General features: G+C 39.8%; 1 protein-coding gene across 24 annotated transcripts in view; it reads left to right on the top strand.

Annotated features, from left to right (window-relative positions):
- The first annotated feature begins 3,690 nt into the window (after positions 1 to 3,690).
- The window catches only part of FAM200B (family with sequence similarity 200 member B), a 58,121-nt gene continuing 40,760 nt past the window's right edge, over positions 3,691 to 21,051 (top strand). For 2 of the 24 annotated variants that reach the window (XR_012020499.1, XR_012020494.1), the window contains exons 1-4: positions 3,704 to 3,896; positions 11,678 to 13,412; positions 14,914 to 15,010; positions 20,359 to 20,485. Coding sequence is in view for 16 of the 24 variants with exons in the window: in XM_072805157.1 (XP_072661258.1) it covers positions 11,655 to 13,631 (1,977 nt within the window). In the remaining 8 variants the exon portion in view is untranslated. Of the gene's footprint in view, positions 3,897 to 8,044; positions 8,165 to 10,896; positions 13,647 to 14,893; positions 15,011 to 18,516; positions 18,770 to 20,358; positions 20,486 to 21,051 lie in introns of those variants that run through there. The other 22 variants (XM_072805200.1, XM_072805221.1, XR_012020524.1 and 19 more) reach the window with 21 other exon arrangements.

The raw sequence follows: 21,051 nt of genomic DNA, 5'->3' as shown, positions 1-21,051 counted from the left end.
TTCATTGCTATTTGCCTCAGTCCTGAAAAGAAAAAAAAAAAATTTAAATTATTCCCAGGTAGCATTATAATGACAACCATTTGTTTTCCCCCAAGTTCAGAATTCTACAATTTAATAACTGATGAGGAAGGTACAATTCATGCAAAAAAAAAAAGAACAAAGCTAGAATGCAGTAATTTTGAACCCAAAAAATAATCTTTCTTTCCTGAGTGCTCATTTAAATATAATTACCTTAAACTGGTTCTTAAGTTTTTAAAATTAAAGCTAGCATTATAAAAATAAATAAATTAAACCTTTATAAACAATTATATAGTGAATTAGCTTGTCATAGTTTATTCTGCAGAAAAAAATGTATAAGGTGACTCATGTGACATGAATTTGTCTATGTATGTACACATACCATAAACTTATTTATCATCAAATATATTTTTTTAAATATTTTATTTGAGACACACACACACACACACACACACACACACACACACACACACAAGCAGATTGGGCAACACAAAGCCCACTATGGGGCTCCATCTCACAACCCTGAGATCATGAACTGAGCAGAGACATCAAGAGTCGGATGCTTAAATGACTGAGCCACCCAGGCACCCGTATTTATCATCATATATAAATTTAGACTTTTAGATGTCTTTTCTCTAAATTATAAAAGCTCTTAAAGTTTTCAACCCAGTAAATTTTTAAATGATACATACATTCACTGTAAATGTTAATACAAACTGACAAAATTATTCTAGAGTATGTTCAAAAGAAAGTAAAATAATATAACTTGAAATGTCACTGTCTTATCTTCCTTCTATTTGCCTAAATCAAGTAATAAACTGCAAATTCCATTTCCTGCTCAACTGCAGATTTCCTATTTACAGATTATCATAATGTTTTTAAGGTATGAACAAATGCTTCCTGTAAAAATGTTTTACTGATAATCAGAAATATAAAAACCAATCATCCACAAACTACACTGATAAGTCTTTATCTCTAGCACTGATCCAAGACTCTCCAAGATATATTAATATTTTCTTATCAAACTAAAATCTTTATTCCTTAACTTTTAGTTGTCCATCCAGCAGAAACAGATTAAGGAAAATAGACTCGAGTAATAATTTCTTGTGTCCCTATTTTTGAGTTACTTCTGTTATGGAGGAAGGCAGCATAAGATTTTGATTATAGGGACACCTGGGTAGCTCAGTGGTGGAGCATCTGCCTTCAGCTGAGGTTGGGATCCCAAGGTCCTAGGATTGAGTCTCACATTAGGCTCCTCAGAGATAGCCTGCTCCTCCCTCAGCCTATGTCTCTGTGTGTCTCTCATGAATAAATAAAACCCTAAAAAAAGATTTTGATTACAAAAGATTCTTTTGATTCTTCTACACATCCTTCAGTCTATTTAGAAAAATGTACCAAGATACATACACTTCAGTTTAAAAACAACAAGCACACTGGTGTCAATTCAACACTGCCTTTTATAATTTCCCTTTGATGTATTGTGTATCATTGCAACTCCTGTTCCCACACTGTTCAGGATTTTATGTACAAATTTTCCTATCAAAAACATTCCCCTAATTATATTTCAATGGTTCCCACACACCCTCAAAGAAAAAAAAAAAAAAAGAGCAAGGAAAAAAAAAAACAATACCTCACATATTTGGCTGCTGGGAGGATAAAATGGACCACTCTATGAAGGGCAACTTTAATTACCACATTTACAAATATATTTTCTCTTTGACCCAGCAATTCTCTTCAATCTGACAATTAGTTACCCCTGCAAATGTAGGAAATACGTATTCAATAAAACATGGTTCAGTTGGTAGAGCATGCCTCTTGATCTCAGGGTTGTGAGCCCTCAACACTGGGCACAGAGATTACTTAAAAAAACGTCGTTTGTAATATGTAAAGACTGGAAACAACACAAGTGTGTGCCTATAGTGCATTGACTGTAAAATGGGGTATGTCCACAAAATGGAATGTGTGACAACTTTAAAAAAAAAAAAAGAAAAAGAAAAAAGAAAAAGAAAGGGGTGCCTAGGTGGCTTATTCAGTTAAGTGTCTACCTTCTTCAGCTCAGGTCCTGAGTCAGGGGTCCTGGGATCCCTGCTTGGTGGGGAGTGTGCTTCTCTCTCTCCCTCTAATCTTCCTCGGACTCGTTCTCTCTCTCTCAGATAAATAAACAAAATCTTAAAGAAAAAAAAAAAAAAGAATGAGATGTAACTAGACAATGATAAGGAGTATACAGAATATACTTTTTTTTTCTCCCAGAATATACTATTAAGTGAAAAAAGTGCAGAACAACATAGAAAACACTGAAGGAGGAATGAAGGGAAATAAGAACCTATACATATTCTCATTTGCTTGTATTTGCACAAAACCCTGAAGGATACACAAGAAACTAGTTAAAAATGGTTATTTGTAAAAGACTATGAGGGACTGTACTGGATGGGGATTAGGAAAGGAGCGAGTCTTCTCAGCGCATTTCTTCCTAGGTGGTTTGAGCATGTAAAATGTTTACTAATCAAAGAGGTTTTAAAATCTAGTGAAAAAAAATAGTTGTTCCTTTTTTTAGGGCAGCCCCGGTGGCTCAGCGGTTTAGCGCCGCCTTCCGCCCAGGGCGTGATCCTGGGGATCCAGGATCGAGTCCCACGTCGGGCTCCCTGCATGGAGCTTGCTTCTCCCTCTGCCTGTGTCTCTGCCTCTCTGTGTGTCTCTCATGAATAAATAAAATCTTAAAAAAAAAAAAAAAATCTGTCATTGTGTAATCCTGCCAAATGAAAAAAATTAACTTGAGGAAAATAAATGCTTTTTTCTTTTCTTTTTCTATTTCTGGTAACGAAAGGCAGTAAGTTTATCAGGCTGAAGAATAGCTGGTTGGTGACAAAGATGCACTTATCTGTAATTGTGCTGATTGATTTTTGTCAATAAGAATTGTGTTTCGCTAAAATCATTACTGGGCAGAAATATAAACGTATATTTACGTATCTATTTTAAACTTAGTTAATGAAAAGCAGATTCATGTTAAAAATCAGTGAACTGTTAACCTTAAGAGACACAAGACTGTGATTATTAAATACAGTAGGAGTCTCTAAATAAGCCAGGTAAAACGTACTAAAATTCAAAATTCCCTACAATCCTCTTATAAAGACTGACAGGAAAAAAAAAAAAAAAAAAAAAGACTGACAGGACAGGCGAGCGCTCGCGGGTCACTCCGGGGTCCGCGGCCGGAAGTCGCTGGGGTGGCGGGGGGCGACTTCGGGCAGGTCTCTTGACCTCTTCGAACCGGGTCGGGAAAGCTGAGAAGGTTGGAGTCCAGAGGGTCCCCGGAGGCCCCTGGGGAAGGCTGGCCCGGGGGGGGGGGGGGGGCGGGGGGGAGTGGCGGCGGCCGAGGCCCGGGGCGGCGCGTACCGTGCGGTAGACGCGGTTCAGCGCCACCAGCAGCTTCGCTTGGTTGTACTGCGGCTGCCACGGCAGCCGCAATGCCTCCTTGGCCGACAGCAGCTTTTTCTCCGCCCCCATGGCGCCGGGACCCGGTCGGAGCGAGCCTCGTCTGCGCTGGGCTCCGGAACGGGACGTCCAGCCTCCAGAATCGCCTCAGGGAAGAGTCAGCCTGCAGCGGAGCGCGCAGAACGGCGTTACCGCCCGAGCGTTTAAATAACTCCCGCGGGAGAAGGCAATACCGCGAGAGTGCCGCGCGAGCTCTGTGACGAGAAAATGCGGCCCCGCTGTCCGGTTTTGCGCGTGCGCAGAAGGCCGAGCCGGCCCACTCCCGGCTGGAAGTGGGCTGTTTGTGGGGGCCGCGGTGAGGCCGGAAGTGGTGTTGCGTAGGGAATGGGGGGACGCACTGAACCGCCGCTCCACGGGCGAGGTGAGAGGCCTGCGGCGCTTGGCTGGAGGTGAGGAGGAGAAGGGCAGCCTGTGACGGGAGTGGACCAGAGGCTGCTAACGGGAGACATTCTGGGTTTGCTCAGGAGACGCAGTGAGGTCTCCCGGGGGAAGGGGGGCAGCAGTCCGGGATTTGGGGGGAGCTGTTGTAGGGTCGGCTGAGAGGGTCAGGGTGAAATTCTTAGAAGGCCTCGTTGGGCCCGAGAGGACAGGAGGGAACAGGAATCTGCTGGGAAGAGCGGAGCGTGCGAATACACCCGAAGGTGATAGGACACCTTGAAGGAAGTTCCTGCCCCTAAGGTCTAGTTGTGCATAAAGGGAAGCGAAAGAGAGTCCTGGAGACGGAAGGCGATTTGAGGTTACTGGTTGTGAGACAGTCTGCAGTGCCTTCAGGAGGGAATCACGCTTTATATATCCCTTTTAAAAAAAGTAGAACATTCTAGACAAAATACAGAAACAAAAGTAGGACTCATTGTGTACTCGCCACCTAACTGGAGAAATCAGTGACACAAGTTGTTTGATAATATGAATTGAAATCCTTTGTCGGCCCCACGCAATCTCATCCTGTTCCCTCTGGCCCAAGATCACCACTCTCCCAAGCACCTTTATGTTGTAATTTTAATTAGGTACACGGCACTGTTTTTGCATAATGTAATATCCTTTTGCAGTTAAGATTTGTCAGTGTGATGTAACTCTGGTTCATTCATTGTAACGGCCCAGCAGGTATTTCCTCATATTAATTTTCCACTATTTATTTATTTGTTTGTTTGTTTATTTATTTAGCTTTCTATGGCCGGTGCCTGATACATTTTAAGCACTTAACTGTTAAGTTGAATGGATGAATGCCGTTGCATTTGAGCTAAATCACTTCAAGAATAAATAGGATTTCAAAGGACTTAAAGAGTATTCCATTAAAACAGAATACTAGTCAGAAGCAGAATCGTGGAAGTGCATGATGTATTTCAAGAACTTGGAAAGTCTTAGAGCTTAAAATGTAGAATTGCATGAAGATTTGTGATGAAGGAGACACCTAGAAAGATAAGGTTTAGATTTCGAGGATATTGTCCTGAGGAGAATGTACAACCTCAGGACCCTGAGAGGTTTTTGAATTAGGAGGAAACCAAATCAAAACTGTATTTTTTAAGAACACCTGATTGGTTCAGTTCTCATGTGGATAAGGTTTACTTATAAATAAATAAAATAAATAAATAAATAAGCAAGCTGTATTTTTAGAAGATAATATAACACCATGGAGATAGGACTAGGAGGTAAGAGTTAGTGGCAGGGAATTAAAGACCACCTAGTACGCTTATAGCAATAATGATCATTGCATTAAGTAAGATAAGCATGCAAACTGCTTAAAATCCTGAAGCATTTTCCTAGACCGTTCATAGTACCACTTTCCTACACAACTATTTCATACCTTCTCTGTCAAACTTGCAGCAGCAGCATTTTTTCTCTCTCTCTTTTTAAAGATTTTATTTATTTATTTGACAGAGCACAAGCAGGGGGAGCAGCAGAGGGACAGGGAGAAGCAGGCTCCTCACTGAGCAGTTAGTCCAATGTGGGGGGCTCCATCCCAGGACCCTGGGATCATGACTTGAGCCAAAGGCAGATGCTTAACCCACTGAGCCCCCCAGGTGCCCCAAACCTGTAATATTTTCTTACATGTCTCATTAAGCTGATATCTTGCATCCTATTTCAGTTAGAAAAAGACTAACCCAGCTGTCTGGCTGAGTCAAAAGAGCGGTGATCTCAGGGTGGAGCATGATCTCAGGGTGATGAGTTCAAGCCCCACATTGAGGGTAGAGATTACTTAATAAGAAAATACATAAACTTAAAAGAAAAAAAAAAGAAAGAAAGAAAGAAAAGGACTTCCCCATGCTTTCATTACTACATCTACCAGGTCTATACCCTAATACATTACCTCTACAATTACTGTAAGTGAATTATCTGATTTAGGAGAGGGAGTAGCTCTTGAAGACTACTTTTTGAATACAAGAGTCTGAAGCATTGCCAATTATAAACTCTCGAGGCTTGGGTTGAAATAGGAATAGTAAAAATATAAAAGACCAGAATGAGGGGATCCCTGGGTGGCTCAGTGGTTTGGCACCTGCCTTTGGCCCAGGGCGCAATCCTGGAGTCCCGGGATTGAGTCCCGCGTTGGGCTCCCTGCATGGAGCCTGCTTCTCCCTTTGCCTGTGTCTCTGCCTCTCTCTCTCTCTATGTCTATCATGAATAAATAAATAAAATCTTTTTTAAAAAAAAAAAGACCAGAATGATTAAATGGCAGTTGTTTTTCTCTAAAAAAATAATTCATACCCTTAATAATATAAATGAGACATTAGTATTTTTATATGAGTTATTTTTAGGTAGATTTAGGTGTTAAGCTTTGTAAGCTAAATGTAAACATAGTTTACATTTCTGTTTTTATAGGACCATTCTTTCTACTACTTAAGTAGTTTATGGTGAATTAGGATAGCTTTGATTATCCTATTTTAGAGAATATGTTTTACTAGCCTTTGTCTTACATGTTGCTGAATTGTTCAAATATAGTTTATAACTTATTTTTCAAATAAAGTAATAGTAATAGTAAAAACACTAAAAAATAGCAAAAATAGTGTCATTCATTCTCTCATTTATTCTTTCAAATTTATTGACCTACCATATGACAAACACATTATAGGAATAGGTAGATAAGATTCATTAGTGCAAAACCAATAATCTGAAACCGTATCACATGACTATATTAAATGTAACCTTCAAGTATGAGTAGTTGGTCATCTTAATTGAAATTCTGTCCTAAAGGATGGCTAAATGTATGTCCAGCTAATTAAAATGCATTATTGCTCAGAAATGTGGTTTATCTACAGCAAATAACCTCAATCGTGTATCTTAAGCATCACTGCATACATTTATTATGATCTTTTAAGTTTCGGCCAGACGCGATTTATCCCATCAGAACCCATCTGGGCTGTGGAATTACACTGATGTACTTAACTCATCTTATGTGTATATGCTCTGATTTACATTGAGTTCTAATTAAGGATGTATCTCTTCAAATTAAAATTCCAAAACTTATGATTCAACCAAAAACTTCAGATTTGAACCTGTCCCCCAAAACTGCTGTGACTTCCCATTAAGGCACCTTTCAGAGACAAAAGGGAGGGCAAACAGAAGACTTTGGAGCATGTTTAGCTCTGTTTTTCTTAACATTATAAGGTAAATATATCTGGGGAGACACAGCATATTTTATCCTTAAAATTGTAGTGGTTTCAGGGGCATCTAGCTGGCTCAGTTGGTAGAGCATGTGACTCTTCACCTTGTGGTTGTAAGTTCAAGCCTCATATTGACTGTAGAGATTACTTAAAAATAAAATCTTAAAAAAAAAAAAAGGTCTAGTGGTTTGAGATATCTTGGAGGGAAAGAAGTATTAAAAACAAATGAGCATCCTTACTGGAACTTTTAACTATAAGAGCAAGAGAGTCAATAATTGTTCTCTTTTAGCTCTTAAGGGCAGCTATATATCTGAGTCTGATTGCTTCAAGGCTTCTGTGCATTTCCCTCCAACTCTTTTTATTCATTAAAAAGGAATCTAGATGCAGTTGTTTTTTTCAACAGTTTAGTTCTGGTTTAAAACATTGATGATGGGGACACCTGGGTGGCTCAGTGGTTGAGCGTCTGCCTTCGGCTCAGGGCATGATCCTGAGGTCCCTGGATCGAGTCCCACATCAGGCTCCGTGCGTGGAGCCTGCTTCTCCCTCTGCCTATGTCCCTGTGTCTTTCATGAATAAATAAATAAAATTTAAAAAAAATAAAACATTGATGATGTACACCATGCTCTGACATCCAAGAGAAGTAAACTCTTTTTTTTTTTTAATTTTTTTTTTAATTTATTTATGATAGTCACAGAGAGAGAGAGAGAGAGAGAGAGAGGCAGAGACACAGGCAGAGGGAGAAGCAGGCTCCATGCACCGGGAGCCCGACGTGGGATTCGATTCCGGGTCTCCAGGATCGCGCCCTGGGCCAAAGGCAGGCGCTAAACCACTGCGCCACCCAGGGATCCCAAGAAGTAAACTCTTTAGTCCTACTACCTACCTTGGAAGATAGGACATAAGACATCCAAAAAAAAAAAAAAAAAAAACTTTGCCTTTTTCAGACCAATGTGAAATATTTGGAAGATACCATCTTTCAAAGAAACATCTAACCAAGATTAAGTCAAAGGCTTCTACCGGTCACTGAATTCTGTCCAAGATGCACATCTTTTTAAGTTAGGCAGGTACTGTATACAGTAGACTTCTAGCTCCTTAGGCTACTTATTAGCCATAGTTAAAGCACTTATAATAACTAGCCAAATTGATATACTAAGCGCCTCCTAAGGCAACCAACACCTAAAATTGCTACCACTCTAATAAGCCCCGACCTCTGTCCCCATTTGTAGGCCTTCCTGATGGCACTGACCCTTTGTATTACTATAAACAGTTAACTATGCCAAGACAGTACTAGCCTAGAGAAAAGGTGATGCATTTTGTGCTATTGCATATTACAATTCAACCCTACTCTTATAGCAACAGCTTTTTTCTCAGATGGCTTCTGCCAGCTTCCTGGCACCTTCCTGAAGCTGTGTTCCAACATTGTTCCGGGATGCTCATTGAAGCTTTCCCTCTCATAATGTTTCAGTCCTTAAATTTAAGATTTAACATTTATCCAATGCTTCACTGACCAAATAGAGATTTCTCTTGACTAGCTCTCCACATAACTGCTTTTCACTGAATTATGCTAAATCATGTGACCCATCTCACCAGCCACCTTTACCCCTGCCTATACCTTCAAATCTATACCCTTCACTTCTAATTTCATTGTTTTCTGACAGTTCATATTAGAGACACCAGCAGGGTAACTGAGTAGCATGCTAGGCCTTCATGACTCATGAGATCCTAGAGTAGTCCCTTTGGCATTATTTGAAATCAGCCAGTATGAATGAGTTAACAAACGTTGACACCATTGCCAAAAAAAAAAAAAAAAAAAATCATTCAACAACTACATGATGTCTATAATGCATAATCTGTGTCCCCATTTTAGTATGCTCCAGCAAGAAAAAATACACTACACAGCTTTTGATGGATCCTCCTTGAAAATGCACTGTATGTACAATCTAGCAATCAGATTCCTTATTATTTACCCAAAGGAGTTGAAAAGTTATGTTCACACAAAAACCAACTAATTTTTATAGCAGCTTTATTCATAATTGCCAAAATTTAGAAGCAACCAAGATGTTTTTATTAGTAGGTGAATGGATAAATAAACTTTTGTATCCAGACAATGGAAATATTACTCTGTACTGAAAAAAAATGAGCTATCAAGCCATGAAAAGACATGAAGGAACTTTAAATGCATATTACTAAGTAAAAGAAGTCAACCAAAAAGTCTATGTACTGTATAATTTCAACTGTATTACATTAAAAAAAAAAATCAGTGATTATCAGAGATTGGAAGGAGGTAGGGATAAATAGGCAGAACAAAGAAGATTTCTGGGGCCGTGAACACACTATAATCCCACAGTGATGGATACACGTCCTACATTTGTCAATTGTCAAATTACTGTTAATAGTAAAGTCCATGTAGATATAATTAATGAAATCCCACAGAAGAATATCACCAAGGCTATAGCCTCCCTCTGGGAACATCTTTTTGTCTCAAGGTTACCCTTCTGTGTGATGTCTCATTCAAAGCTGGCTTTATTATTAAAAGATTAGGCTCCCACATAAATACGGTGGCAACAGGCTGATGAACATTCATGGCGTTCAAACAATGTGCAGCACATTTTTAAGGGGTGCCTGGTATTCCTGACACCTGCACCTCGTGTAGTAGAGAGGAATGAGTGAGGGAGGGTAAGCAGGCCAATCAGGTTTAGAACTGGCATTTTTATTAATTTTAACAAGCCATAGGGCATAAGGGCTGCCCCCCAGGGGCCAGGTACCTGGACCTGGGATAATTAGGGGCAAAGGGAATATTGCCAGAAGAGCCGGAAACCAAGAGTCAGATGCTCAACAACTGAGCCACCCTGGCAGCCCAAAACATTGACTTTCTAATAAACACTACAGTAAACATAAGGCCTTGCCCTCCCTCTCCCAGAAAGATGAAACAACTTGATGGAAGGGTGTGTAAAGAAGTGCTGTGTTATGGTGCTAAGACCCACATACACTAAGATCAAAGAAAGCAGTGCATTAAGTACAGGTTTCCCTTCCAAAGTAGAGCATTCCTATGAAATCTCTCTGAAAGTTCCTATTATGCCTCTTTGCTTTTACCGAAGACATTAGTATGGTAACAGCTTTATTTGTAAAAGTGAAAATCCTCTTTGGATTTCTTTCAGTTAGCAAAAATAGGTATTAATGTAGGTCTGTCCTAAAAGTGAAATGGTATAACACGAACTTTTAGAAAGTGGGGGATACCTGTATTTCTAAGATGGACATAACCAAACTGAGCTAAGAGGAAGTATATAATGGCAAATGAACTATCTTCCTTCATGCTTGCTGTATTCCGCTTTGTAAGTAGACTTTGTAACTCCTGATGCTGACTTCCAGGTTTTACTGACATTCTTTTTTCTTTTTCTTTTTTTTTTTTTAAGATTTTATTTTTTTGAGAGAGTGCGTGTGAACGTGTGCAGGGGAGGGGCAAGGGGAGAGGGAGAAGCAGACTCCCGCTGAGCAGGGAACCTGATGCAGGGCTTGATCCCAGGACCCTGGAATCGTGACCTGAGCCAAAGGCAGATTCTTAACCAACTGAGCCACCCAGGTGCCCCTTGACATTATTTTTTCTATTTACCAGTCATGGTTTAGGTGATTTGCCTTACAGAAATAATCCTTAGCTGATACAGCATAGTGAAGAAAAGAGCTTCAGGCTTTTTGCTTCAGCACTCATGATCTTGGATGTCATGAGGGTTGCCATAGCTGGCAGTAATATTCTCTGCATTGTAAAGCATTAATGTCATATCTCTGCTCTTATTCCCAGGTCAAAGATGCAGTCCAAGAAAGTTCTAAAAATATATCATCAGGTCCAACCTGGTAGTTGACCTAGCTATGGAAAGCCTCCTTGAATCCTCACTGGGTCAGACCATACTGGCATTCTTAAAAACTCTTCCTATCAAAAAGTATCAAGAGTGAAAATATAAGATATATACCTACCACTTCAAGGAAGTTCCTGTACCAGCCAACAGTCTAGCACATTAGCTTGCTGCTTTGATCATCAAGCTGACATACTCAAGCTCAGCACAGCAGAGGAAAATATGTCTGTATCAATATTTTTCACATTCTGTACGTGGCTCATTAGTAGGTCATGAAATCAGTTTTATGAGTCACAGTGAAAAAAATTTTAAAACAAAATAAAATATAAAGTATCAAGTGAATCCTCTGTCAGAATTGTGCTCCACAGAATCCTCTGTGGAATACTGAGGTCAATTTCAATATGTGAAAAGATAGTTAATGGAGGGCATATAATGAATAGAACGTATACTGGCTAAGAAACGGGTTTTCAGTCCTTTGTCCACTTGTGTCTTCTTCAGTTTTCATAAGAATAAAGTTGGTGAGCAGTCTAGTTTTTTGTTACCATGACTTGCAATTAGATGTGAAGTCTGAAATGTTCAACTGAGATGCGTTTTGTAAACTGCATTTTTTTGAGAGATGTTATCTAGGATATATGTATTTATTATTATTATTATTATTATTATTTTGGTTAGTGGCAGTTAAAACATTTTAATCAATTACTTTAAAATGGATCATAACTTTTTTAAAAGAAAGAGGAAAAGTGAAGTGAAATATGCAGAAGCATGTTCAAGTTCAACTGCTGGACCTGGAAATGTGAATAGTGACAATATTGAGAAAAATATTGACTCTAATTTGCAAACTTCAACTTCGTTTGAGCCACATTTCAAAAAGAAAAAAGTAAGTGCAAGACGTTATAATGAAGATTATTTAAAATATGGTTTTATCAAATGTGAAAAACCCTTTGAAAATGACAGACCTCAGTGTGTTATTTGTAATAATATTCTTGCAAATGAAAGCTTAAAACCTTCAAAATTAAAAAGACACTTAGAAACTCAGCATTCTGAACTTATTGATAAGCCTCTTGAATATTTTCAAAGAAAGAAAAAAGATGTAAAGTTGTCAACACAATTTCTTGGTGGTTCTACCAGCATTAGTGAGAAAGCCTTATTATCATCATACTTGGTTGCATATCGAGTAGCAAAAGAGAAAATGGCTCACACAGCTGCTGAAAAAATAATTCTTCCGGCATGTTTGGATATGGTACGTACAATTTTTGATGACAAATCAGCTGATAAATTAAAAACTATATCTAGTGATAATATAGTATCTCTTCGCATTTGTACTATTGCGGAACATTTAGAAACCATGCTTCTTGCTCGGTTGCAGTCTGGTATAGATTTTGCAATCCAACTTGATGAAAGCAGTGATGTGGGAAGCTGCCCAACACTCTTAGTGTATGTCAGATATGCGTGGCAAGATGATTTTATGGAGGATTTTTTGTGTTGTTTAAATATAGCCTCACACCTAAGTGGATTAGATATTTTTACAGAATTAGAAAAATGCATTGTTGGTCAATATAAATTAAACTGGAAAAACTGCAAAGGAATTACAAGTGACGGAGCAGCAAGCCTAACAGGAAAACATAGCAGAGTAATTAAAAAATTGCTGGAAGTTACTAATAATGGTGCTGTATGGAATCATTGTTTTATACATCGTGAAGCTTTAGCATCTAGAGAAATCCCACAGAATCTCATGGAAGTATTGAAAATTGCAGTGAAAGTTGTTAACTTTATTAAAGGAAGCACACTAAATAACCAGCTTCTTGAAACATTTTGTTCAGAGATTGGAACTAATCATACCCACTTACTATATCATACCAAAGTTCGTTGGTTGTCTCATGGGAAAATACTAAGCAGGGTTTATGAACTCAGGAATGAGATTCACATTTTTCTTATTGAAAAAAAATCTCATTTGGCAAGTATTTTTGAAGATGATACTTGGGTAATGAAATTGGCATATTTAACTGATATTTTTGGCATTCTTAATGAACTGAGTTTAAAACTACAGGGGAAAAATAGTGATATATTCCAACATGTCGAACGTATTCAGGGATTTCGAAAGACATTATTGTTATGGCAAGCGAGGCTTAAAAGCAACTGTCCTAGCTACTACATGTTTCCAAGATTTTTGCAACATATCGAAGAGAATATTATTAGTGAAAACATTTTGAAAGAAATAAAATTAGAGATATTGTTGCATCTCACTTCTCTGTCTCAAACTTTTAACCATTTCTTTCCAGAAGAGAAATTTGAAACATTAAGAGAAAATTGCTGGGTAAAAGATCCATTTGCTTTTCGAAACCCAGAATCAGTAATTGAATTAAACTTGGTGCCTGAAGAAGAGAGTGAATTATTGCAGCTTAGTTCGTCATATACATTGAAGAGTGATTATGAAACACTAAGTTTATCAGCATTTTGGATTAAGGTAAAGGAAGACTTTCCTCTGCTAAGTAGAAAGAGTGTCCCACTATTATTGCCATTCACAACAACTAGTTTGTGTGAGCTAGGGTTTTCAGTCTTAACCCAGTTAAAAGCAAAGGAAAGAAATGGATTGAATGGTGCAGCAGATATGCGGGTAGCATTGTCCTCCTGTGTTCCAGACTGGAATGAACTTATGAACAGGCAAGCACACCCATCACATTAAATAAATCTTACCTGATTTTTGTTTTTGTGTTTCTTATTTTGTGGTATTTTTCTGTGTTGTATTTAGATGTTAACATAGCATTGTATGTGATAACTTTATTTAAATACTAATAAAATCATAATGTAACTTTACATTCCTGAACGAAACTTAGTGAACTGTTAAAAGAGTTCAGGAACTGTTCTAGAGATACTTGGGATACAAAATGAAGAAAGCAAAGATCATTCTATAGTGGAACTTATGTTCTGTGGGGGAGAGAGAGACAATGAGTAAGGCTTGTGATATCTTAAAGATAAGTGCTATGGAAAGAATAATAAGAAAGGTCAGGGAACTATTTGGGGACAAAATCATGAAGGACTCTAGTCCATTATAGGGCTTCTGGGTTTTTGTCAGTGAAATGGAGAGCAATTGAAGGATTATTTTGAGGAAAAAGATGATCTGAATTAAGTTTTAAAAGACATTCCAGGGTCACCTGGGTGGCTCAGTTGATGAAGCATCTATCATTTGTTCAGGTCATGATCCCAGGGTCCTGGAATTGAGCCCTACATTGAGCTCCCTGTTCAGCTGGGGGTCAGCTGCTCCCTCTTCCTCTGTTCCTCCTATCCACTTATCTCCTCTCAAATAAAGACTCACTTCAGAGGTGCCTGGCTGGCCCAGTCAGTGAAGCATCTAAACTCTTGACCTCAGGGTCATGAGTTTGAACCCCTTGTTAGGTGAAGAGGTTACTGAAATAAATGACACACACTGCCCAGTATTTTGAGAATATATTGGATTAAATGTTACTTCCCTAAAGGATTTTACTAACCACCATAGCTTTTGTTCCATTATTCCCTTTATTTCTTTTCTTTGTAGTATATCATTGTCAATCTGCCACCTTAGAATGAATGCTCCAGAAGAGTTCATGTCCATTTTGTATGATAACATAGTGGGCGTTCAGTATACATTTGATTAACAAACAATGGTCTCTAACATATGAACTTGAGGTCATACTATCAGGAATAATTATTAAATATGTGGCAAAGCCTTTTTTGCATTTGAAAATCTGGTTTTGTCAGATAACCTCTATAAGCATCCAAAAATGACACTGATTGATAATGGATTCCTCACATCCAACTTCTTTTATGTATTAGCTGACTCCAGTGAGTGATGTTTCTTTGGGCAAGGGCTTTCTCTAAAATCAAAAAAGTTAAGCAATTCCTTTCCATCACCTACCACACTAAGCATTATTGTAATACTGATTTTTCATATTTTGTATTCTGTTAAAGGTACTTCTTTTCCCCCCCAGCGCTTTTTTTGTTGTTTTGTGCTTGAAATAAAGTATTGGAAGACAATTCTCCATGAACATCTCACTTGTCTGCTCTCTGTGGATCTTCTGAATAAAGGTATTTGCATCCAAGTTAAGAATGGTTAAGGGAGACAGTTTAGGGTCATGAAGCTAGAGACACCCCAGGGAAGTAAAGATAAAGCCTTCTTCCCCTCTTCAGAGATGTTTACTCGCACAGCAGCAGAGTAATGGATAATGTCCCTGGAGGGGAGGATGGGAAAATAATACCAGCGACCCCATAAAACCCTAGAGTCTTCTTTGGTGTGACCTGCTGCATGATGCAGAGACTCAATCCCAGAACCCCAGGATCATGACCTGAGCTAAAGGCAGACAGGATGAACACTAGGTGTTATATGTTGGCAAATCGAACTCCAATAAAAAAAATATAAAAATAAAGGAAGATGCTTAATTGAGCCACCCAAGTCCCCTATTTATTTTTTTAAGACAAACTTTTTAATAATGTCCAGGATTATTGAAGGCTCTTAATGTTCAAGAAAACAACATCCAGATTAGAGCTGAGTTCAAGGTCTTTGAGATGTGACTCTAGCTTTCCTGTTGTTTCAGTCTGCACTCTGTTTACCAGTCAAACTAATTTATTTTTCCAGGAGAACCCCATGCTTTCCCATTATTTTGTCTTTGCTCAGGCAATTGGTACTATCTAAAATCCATTTCCGCCAACTTTCTGTATATTTCAGCATCCTATGCCTTCTGCTAGAACTTCCTATAAGGAGAATAATAAAATACCTGTTTTTTTACATGTAGCTGCTTTCACTCAGTATATATACTTTTAGATGCTTACATGTATCAGTAGTTCATGCCTTTGTATTGCTGAGTGGTTTTCCATTGTATGACTAGACTGCAGTTTGTTTATTCTTTTCTTGTTGGACATTTACAATTGTTTAGGGGCAATTATGGATTAAGTTCAATGAATATTTCATGTATAAGTCTTTGGGTAGACATGTTTTCATCTTTTTCTTAGTAAATACCCTGTAATGAACATATCTTCGGTGAGGTATCTTGATCAACTGTTTTGTCCATTTTTTTTTAATTTTTAAATATTCTATTTATTCATGAGATACACAGAGAGGGAGAGAGAGGCAGAGGGATAAGCAGGCTCCCTGCAGGGAGCCTGACGTGGGACTCGATCCCTGGTCTCCAGGATCACGCCCTGGGCCAAAGGCAGGGACTAAACTGCTGAGCCACCCAGGGATCCTCTGTTTTGTCCATTTTAAAATTAGTTGCTTTTCTTCTATAAGCTTTTTTTTTTTTTTTTTTTAAGATTTATTTATTTAAGAAAGAGAGCACGAGCAGGGGCTAAGGGGAGAGATAGAGGGAGAAGGAGGAGCAGACTCCCCACTAAGCACAGAGCCCTAAGCAGGGCTTGACTCCAGGACCCTGAGATCATGATCTGAGCCCAATGCCTATGCTTAACTAGGCCACCCAAGCTCCCCTAGATGCAAGTTTTAAATCAGTAATCAGCATTCATATTGTGACCTGTGAATATTATTCATGGCTGAGCTTACAATATTCTATGATTGTTTCCTGTCTTGTAAACTTCTTGCTTATCCCAGAGGTAATACTTGTCTCCCCCACCTATTTGTGTGCTTACCCCTCTCTTATTTGTGTGCTTGGTATTCTATTCAGTTTCCATTCATTTCAGTAACAGCTGTAGGAAGGATGTTTCCAAGAAATGAAAGAAAGAAAAAGTAAGGAGGGAGGGAAGAAAGAAAGAGAAAGAGGGAGAAGAAAAACACTTAGAAAGAGAAACAAACCAACTAAAATACAAGCTGATGCTTTTGAATGCATTGGGGAATTCACATGTGTTGCAAAGAATTTGACCATAATCATAAGTGTGCATATAATAACGCACATGAACAAATAAGACTGGGTAGGGGTGAAGAATGGGAGGAGAGGGATAAGGGAGATTAGTTATTACCTCTAGGGTAAGCAAGAAGTTTACAAGAAAGGAAACATAATCATAGAATAATACAAGCTCGGGCATGAATAATATTCACAGACTATAATAGTGTAAATGTTGATTACTGATTTAAAGCTTGAGATAAAACACTCAGGATGATGAAAGACACAAAAGGATTCCTTTTGAGGATGTGTGGTGTTAAAGATAAAATTTTCTTTTTCGTCCTAGGAAGTCAAAGAGTAGAATCCAAGATGGAAACAACCAGAAACAGCATATAGGCATGTTAGTTAGAAATGTGGAAGTAAATACAAAAACACTATTGAAATAATTAAAAATGCTTATTTCTGGAAAGTGGGCCGAGTCAGGGAGGGCTGGACAGGAGAATGTGGGGTTTGGTTATAAACTTTAAAAAAGAGAGAAAAAGACTCACATAAAATGTTATAGAACCACCCCCCCTTCCCCACCAGCTGCTCATGTTTACGAAATGCCTGCCATAGGGCCCTTAGCTCACAGCTATCATTACTGTAAGAATTGAGGATTAGAGACCCCAGAATTCCAAGTGCAAGTCCAGCAATCCTGGCTCTCCGAACTGACTGTCTCTCTAGGATTTTGCATCTATCTGGAAGGGAGATTATGTCCTCTGACAAGTTACTTAGCTTCCCTGAGTTTCCTCATTTGTAAAATGGGGATAATCCTAACTGGGAGGATGTTATGAAAAGTAATTGAAAACTGCTTGTGGAGTACTTGGCACATAATAGCAGCTCAATAAATACTAGTTTCTGTGGTTATTACTTCCTGAAAACAAAACCCATTCATCTTTGGAGGAAAAGAGAGCATTTGTCAAAGGTGTCAGAGTGTGGGGCCAGGAAAATCTTTCTTTTGATGATTAAACTTTCCTCACCTGTTCTGCAACTTTGCTTCTGTGGGAGCTCCTTCCTTCTGGACTCTGGCCAATATTAGCCAAGGGCCGTATTTTTGTTTGTCAAACTGGTGGTTGCCAGGTGGAGGTGAATGGGGGATGGGTAAAGTAAGTGAAGAGGAAAGATACATAAAAAATTATAAAATAAGTCACAGGGATGAGAAGTACAGCATGGAGAATATATAATAATATAACCTATGGTGACAGATGGTGACGTGTGGTGAGCATTGAGTAATATGTAGAGTTGTCGAATCACCATGTTGTACATCTGAAACTAGTATGACACTGTATGTTCATTATTCTTCAATTAAAACGAAAACAAAAAAACCTCATGGTGCATGGGCCAGTCGCTTCTTAAAGCAAGCGACTGTTGATCTCAGGCTTGAGTTGGAGCCCCACCTTGGTACACCCAAGTAATCTCTAGAGATTACCTAAATAAAGTCTTACCATAAATAAATAAATAAATAAGAACCAAGAGCAAGAGTCTTGTCCCCATTGAAGCCCCAAGTCCTTGGTACACCCAAGTAATCGCTAGAGACTACCTAAATAAAGTCTTACAATAAATAAATAAATAAATAAATAAATAAATAAATAAATAAATAAATAAATAAATAAAAAATAATAACCAAGAGCAAGAGTCCTGTCCCCATTGAAGCCCCAAGTCAGTCTTGGAACTGAAGCAGCTAGTAGAGGCAGAAAGCCACAGGGGGGTGTTGGAGTGCCTGAGAGCCTCGCAGCTGAAGGAAGTCACCCTAGGGCGGGCTGAGAAGTGAGTCAGAAGGCCGGGAGCTGGAGGGACAGTCGCCGGCGATGGCAGCCCTGGGGCTCGCGTCTTCGCTACCGCTGCTGCTGCTGGTGATCGCGGGCGCTGGGGGCGCTGGGGGCGCCCGATGGCGCGGGGAGGGCACCACCCGGCACCTGCAGAGCATCATCCTGGGCCGCTGCGCGGAGCACGTCGCCCTGCTGAACCCGGAGCAGGGGTGAGCGTGGCGGGGGGAGCGGGGAGGTCTAGAGGTGAGGAGGGTGAGTGGTGCTGGGAGTGGAGGGTTTTGACCAGAGAGATGTGCGCGGGACTGTGTGCACAGGAGTTCTGAAGGTCCGGGGAGCCAAGCGCAGAGGATGCGAAGAGGGGAAGTCTAGGGGTGGAGTGAGCCTGCGTGCGGGAGTGCCTAAGCGAAGGAGGCTCTGGGCTGTCTGTCTAGAGGCGAGGGGATTAGGTTGAGGGGAGTTTGGGTGACAGCCAGCACATGCTTAGCCAGAACGGTCGGACCCAGGAAGATGGCCTTCAGCTGGAAATTCGTGAATCCAGGGACTTGGGGAATTCAAATTTCAGATCCTCTAACCTAGAGGACTTTATGAGTTTGAGTGTCTCTTGCCAGCACAATCCTTCCTACTCATATTTTTGTTCCTTCTTTGGATCTACTTTTTCTGTTTTCATAATGTCTTTTTCTTGTGCCAGTTTTTTTTTTTTCTGACTCAGACCAAAAAAAAAAAAAAAAAAGCAAAGAATAAAATTACCCCTGCCTATCACAAGAAATAAAAAGTTACAAATGCCTTGGGAAATGTTTTTGGAAAGCTGGGATGGACTAGAAGTTAGTGTCACCTAACACAAAGGGTGACAGCATGGGATGCGTCAGCCAATAGATCAACTCAAATCTTTTGGCTTAAGCAAATGGTTTTTATTACTTCCAGCAAGTAAGGAGACAGGGAGATAGTTCTCAAAGCACTGTCTCCCGTAACACAAACTTCAGGCTTGTTTTATGCTCCCAGCCAGCAACATCTGAGGCTGTTATTCCCTACAAATAGGAAGCCGGTCTCAGGAACTTCCTAAAACCTTTGTAATCTTTTGAGAAGGGCATTCAAGGGGTTTGCTTGACTGGATAATTTCCCAAGAACATCTGCTGCTCTCTTGAGTAACTTTGGGCGTTTCCCAGGAAGGGGGCAGTTCCAAAGGATTGTGAAACTGACAAACAAAATAGGTGCTGGAGAAGGAGACAGCTTATCTGTTCTCACTGTGGTCCCCAACTTTACCTAGTTGCCTTTATCTTCTCACTTCATCCCTAATGCCAGCAGGAGGCGAAACAGCTTTTCTCAACACTCGGTGCTCATTCCTGGTTTTACAAGGTCTAGTCCACCACCTGCCTGACCACACCAGGTCCCAGGGAGCAATGGACCTTAAGTCTGAATAGAGAGGCACCTGAAATTGGAAGCCTGCGTGGTTTATTGGAATTGTTATCCTCCAGCCAAGTGCCTTTTCTGCTCATGTCTGGGAGCCCGGGACAAGACTTTATTCCTTAGCTCTGAAATATGTAATACTTTCTGAGAGCCACTTTCACTGGCAGGTTTCTAAATCCATCACCTCGGTTTTCTTCTCCTCTCCTGAATTGGGGTTAAGGCCTCAGCCATGACAATTTGCTGTCTTTTTTGTGCCTAGTTCACAGATGATAAATGGTAAAATTACTCATAAAGCTGTTGGATGGAGTACTTAGAGAGAAATGGCAATACTTCACAACACATCATGATGTTTTTTTTTTCTTTTCTTTTCTTTTTAACTCGTACTGCTGCACAGGGAAAAGAACTGCACGGCTATCTGGGAAGCCTTTAAAGTGGTGTTGGATAAGGATCCCTGTTCCGTATTCCCCTCAGACTATGACCTTTTTATTAACCTCTCCAGACATTCCATTCCCACAGACAAGGTAAAACATTAATCTCTGTCTCTATAGAGATAGATGGTACATGGGCCAGGTGTCTACGACCCTGGGAGACCCTGTTTCAGTATTGCCAAAAAGTCAAGCAGTAAACTTGAACTCTGATGGGGAGGTATCTTTATCTTGAGGGTCAATCCTGGGTCTGCTGCCTGTCTAGGCAGAAGGAAGTCTCCTAAGTCAACAAGTCTGCAGGAATCACTACTTTAGGACCTTGCCACACCTTTTCCTGGGGCTCTGCCGTTAGCCAACTCTGAATAACTTGTGTCCTAACTTGCCCCAATGGCCGAACTTTTGAGTGACTCAGAAGACCCTGAATTAACCTCACTATCTTCCCAGAAGGCCAGTCCCTCCTTTTAAGGGACCTTAAGATTCTATCTATTCAGTACCAGTTTCTTTCTTTTTTCTTTTTCTTTTTTTTAAAGATTTTATTTATTTGTTCATGAGAGACACAGAGAGGCAGAGACAGAGGCAGAAGGAGAAGCAGGCTTGCTGTGGGGAGCCTGATGTGGGACCCGATCTGGGAACTCTGGGATCACGACCTGAGCCAAAGGCAG

The sequence above is a fragment of the Canis lupus genome, chromosome 2 (assembly GCF_048164855.1).
Source record: "Canis lupus baileyi chromosome 2, mCanLup2.hap1, whole genome shotgun sequence".
Lineage (NCBI taxonomy): Eukaryota > Metazoa > Chordata > Mammalia > Carnivora > Canidae > Canis > Canis lupus.
Note: the sequence above shows the minus strand (reverse complement) of the source record. Positions and strands in the feature narration are given on the sequence as shown.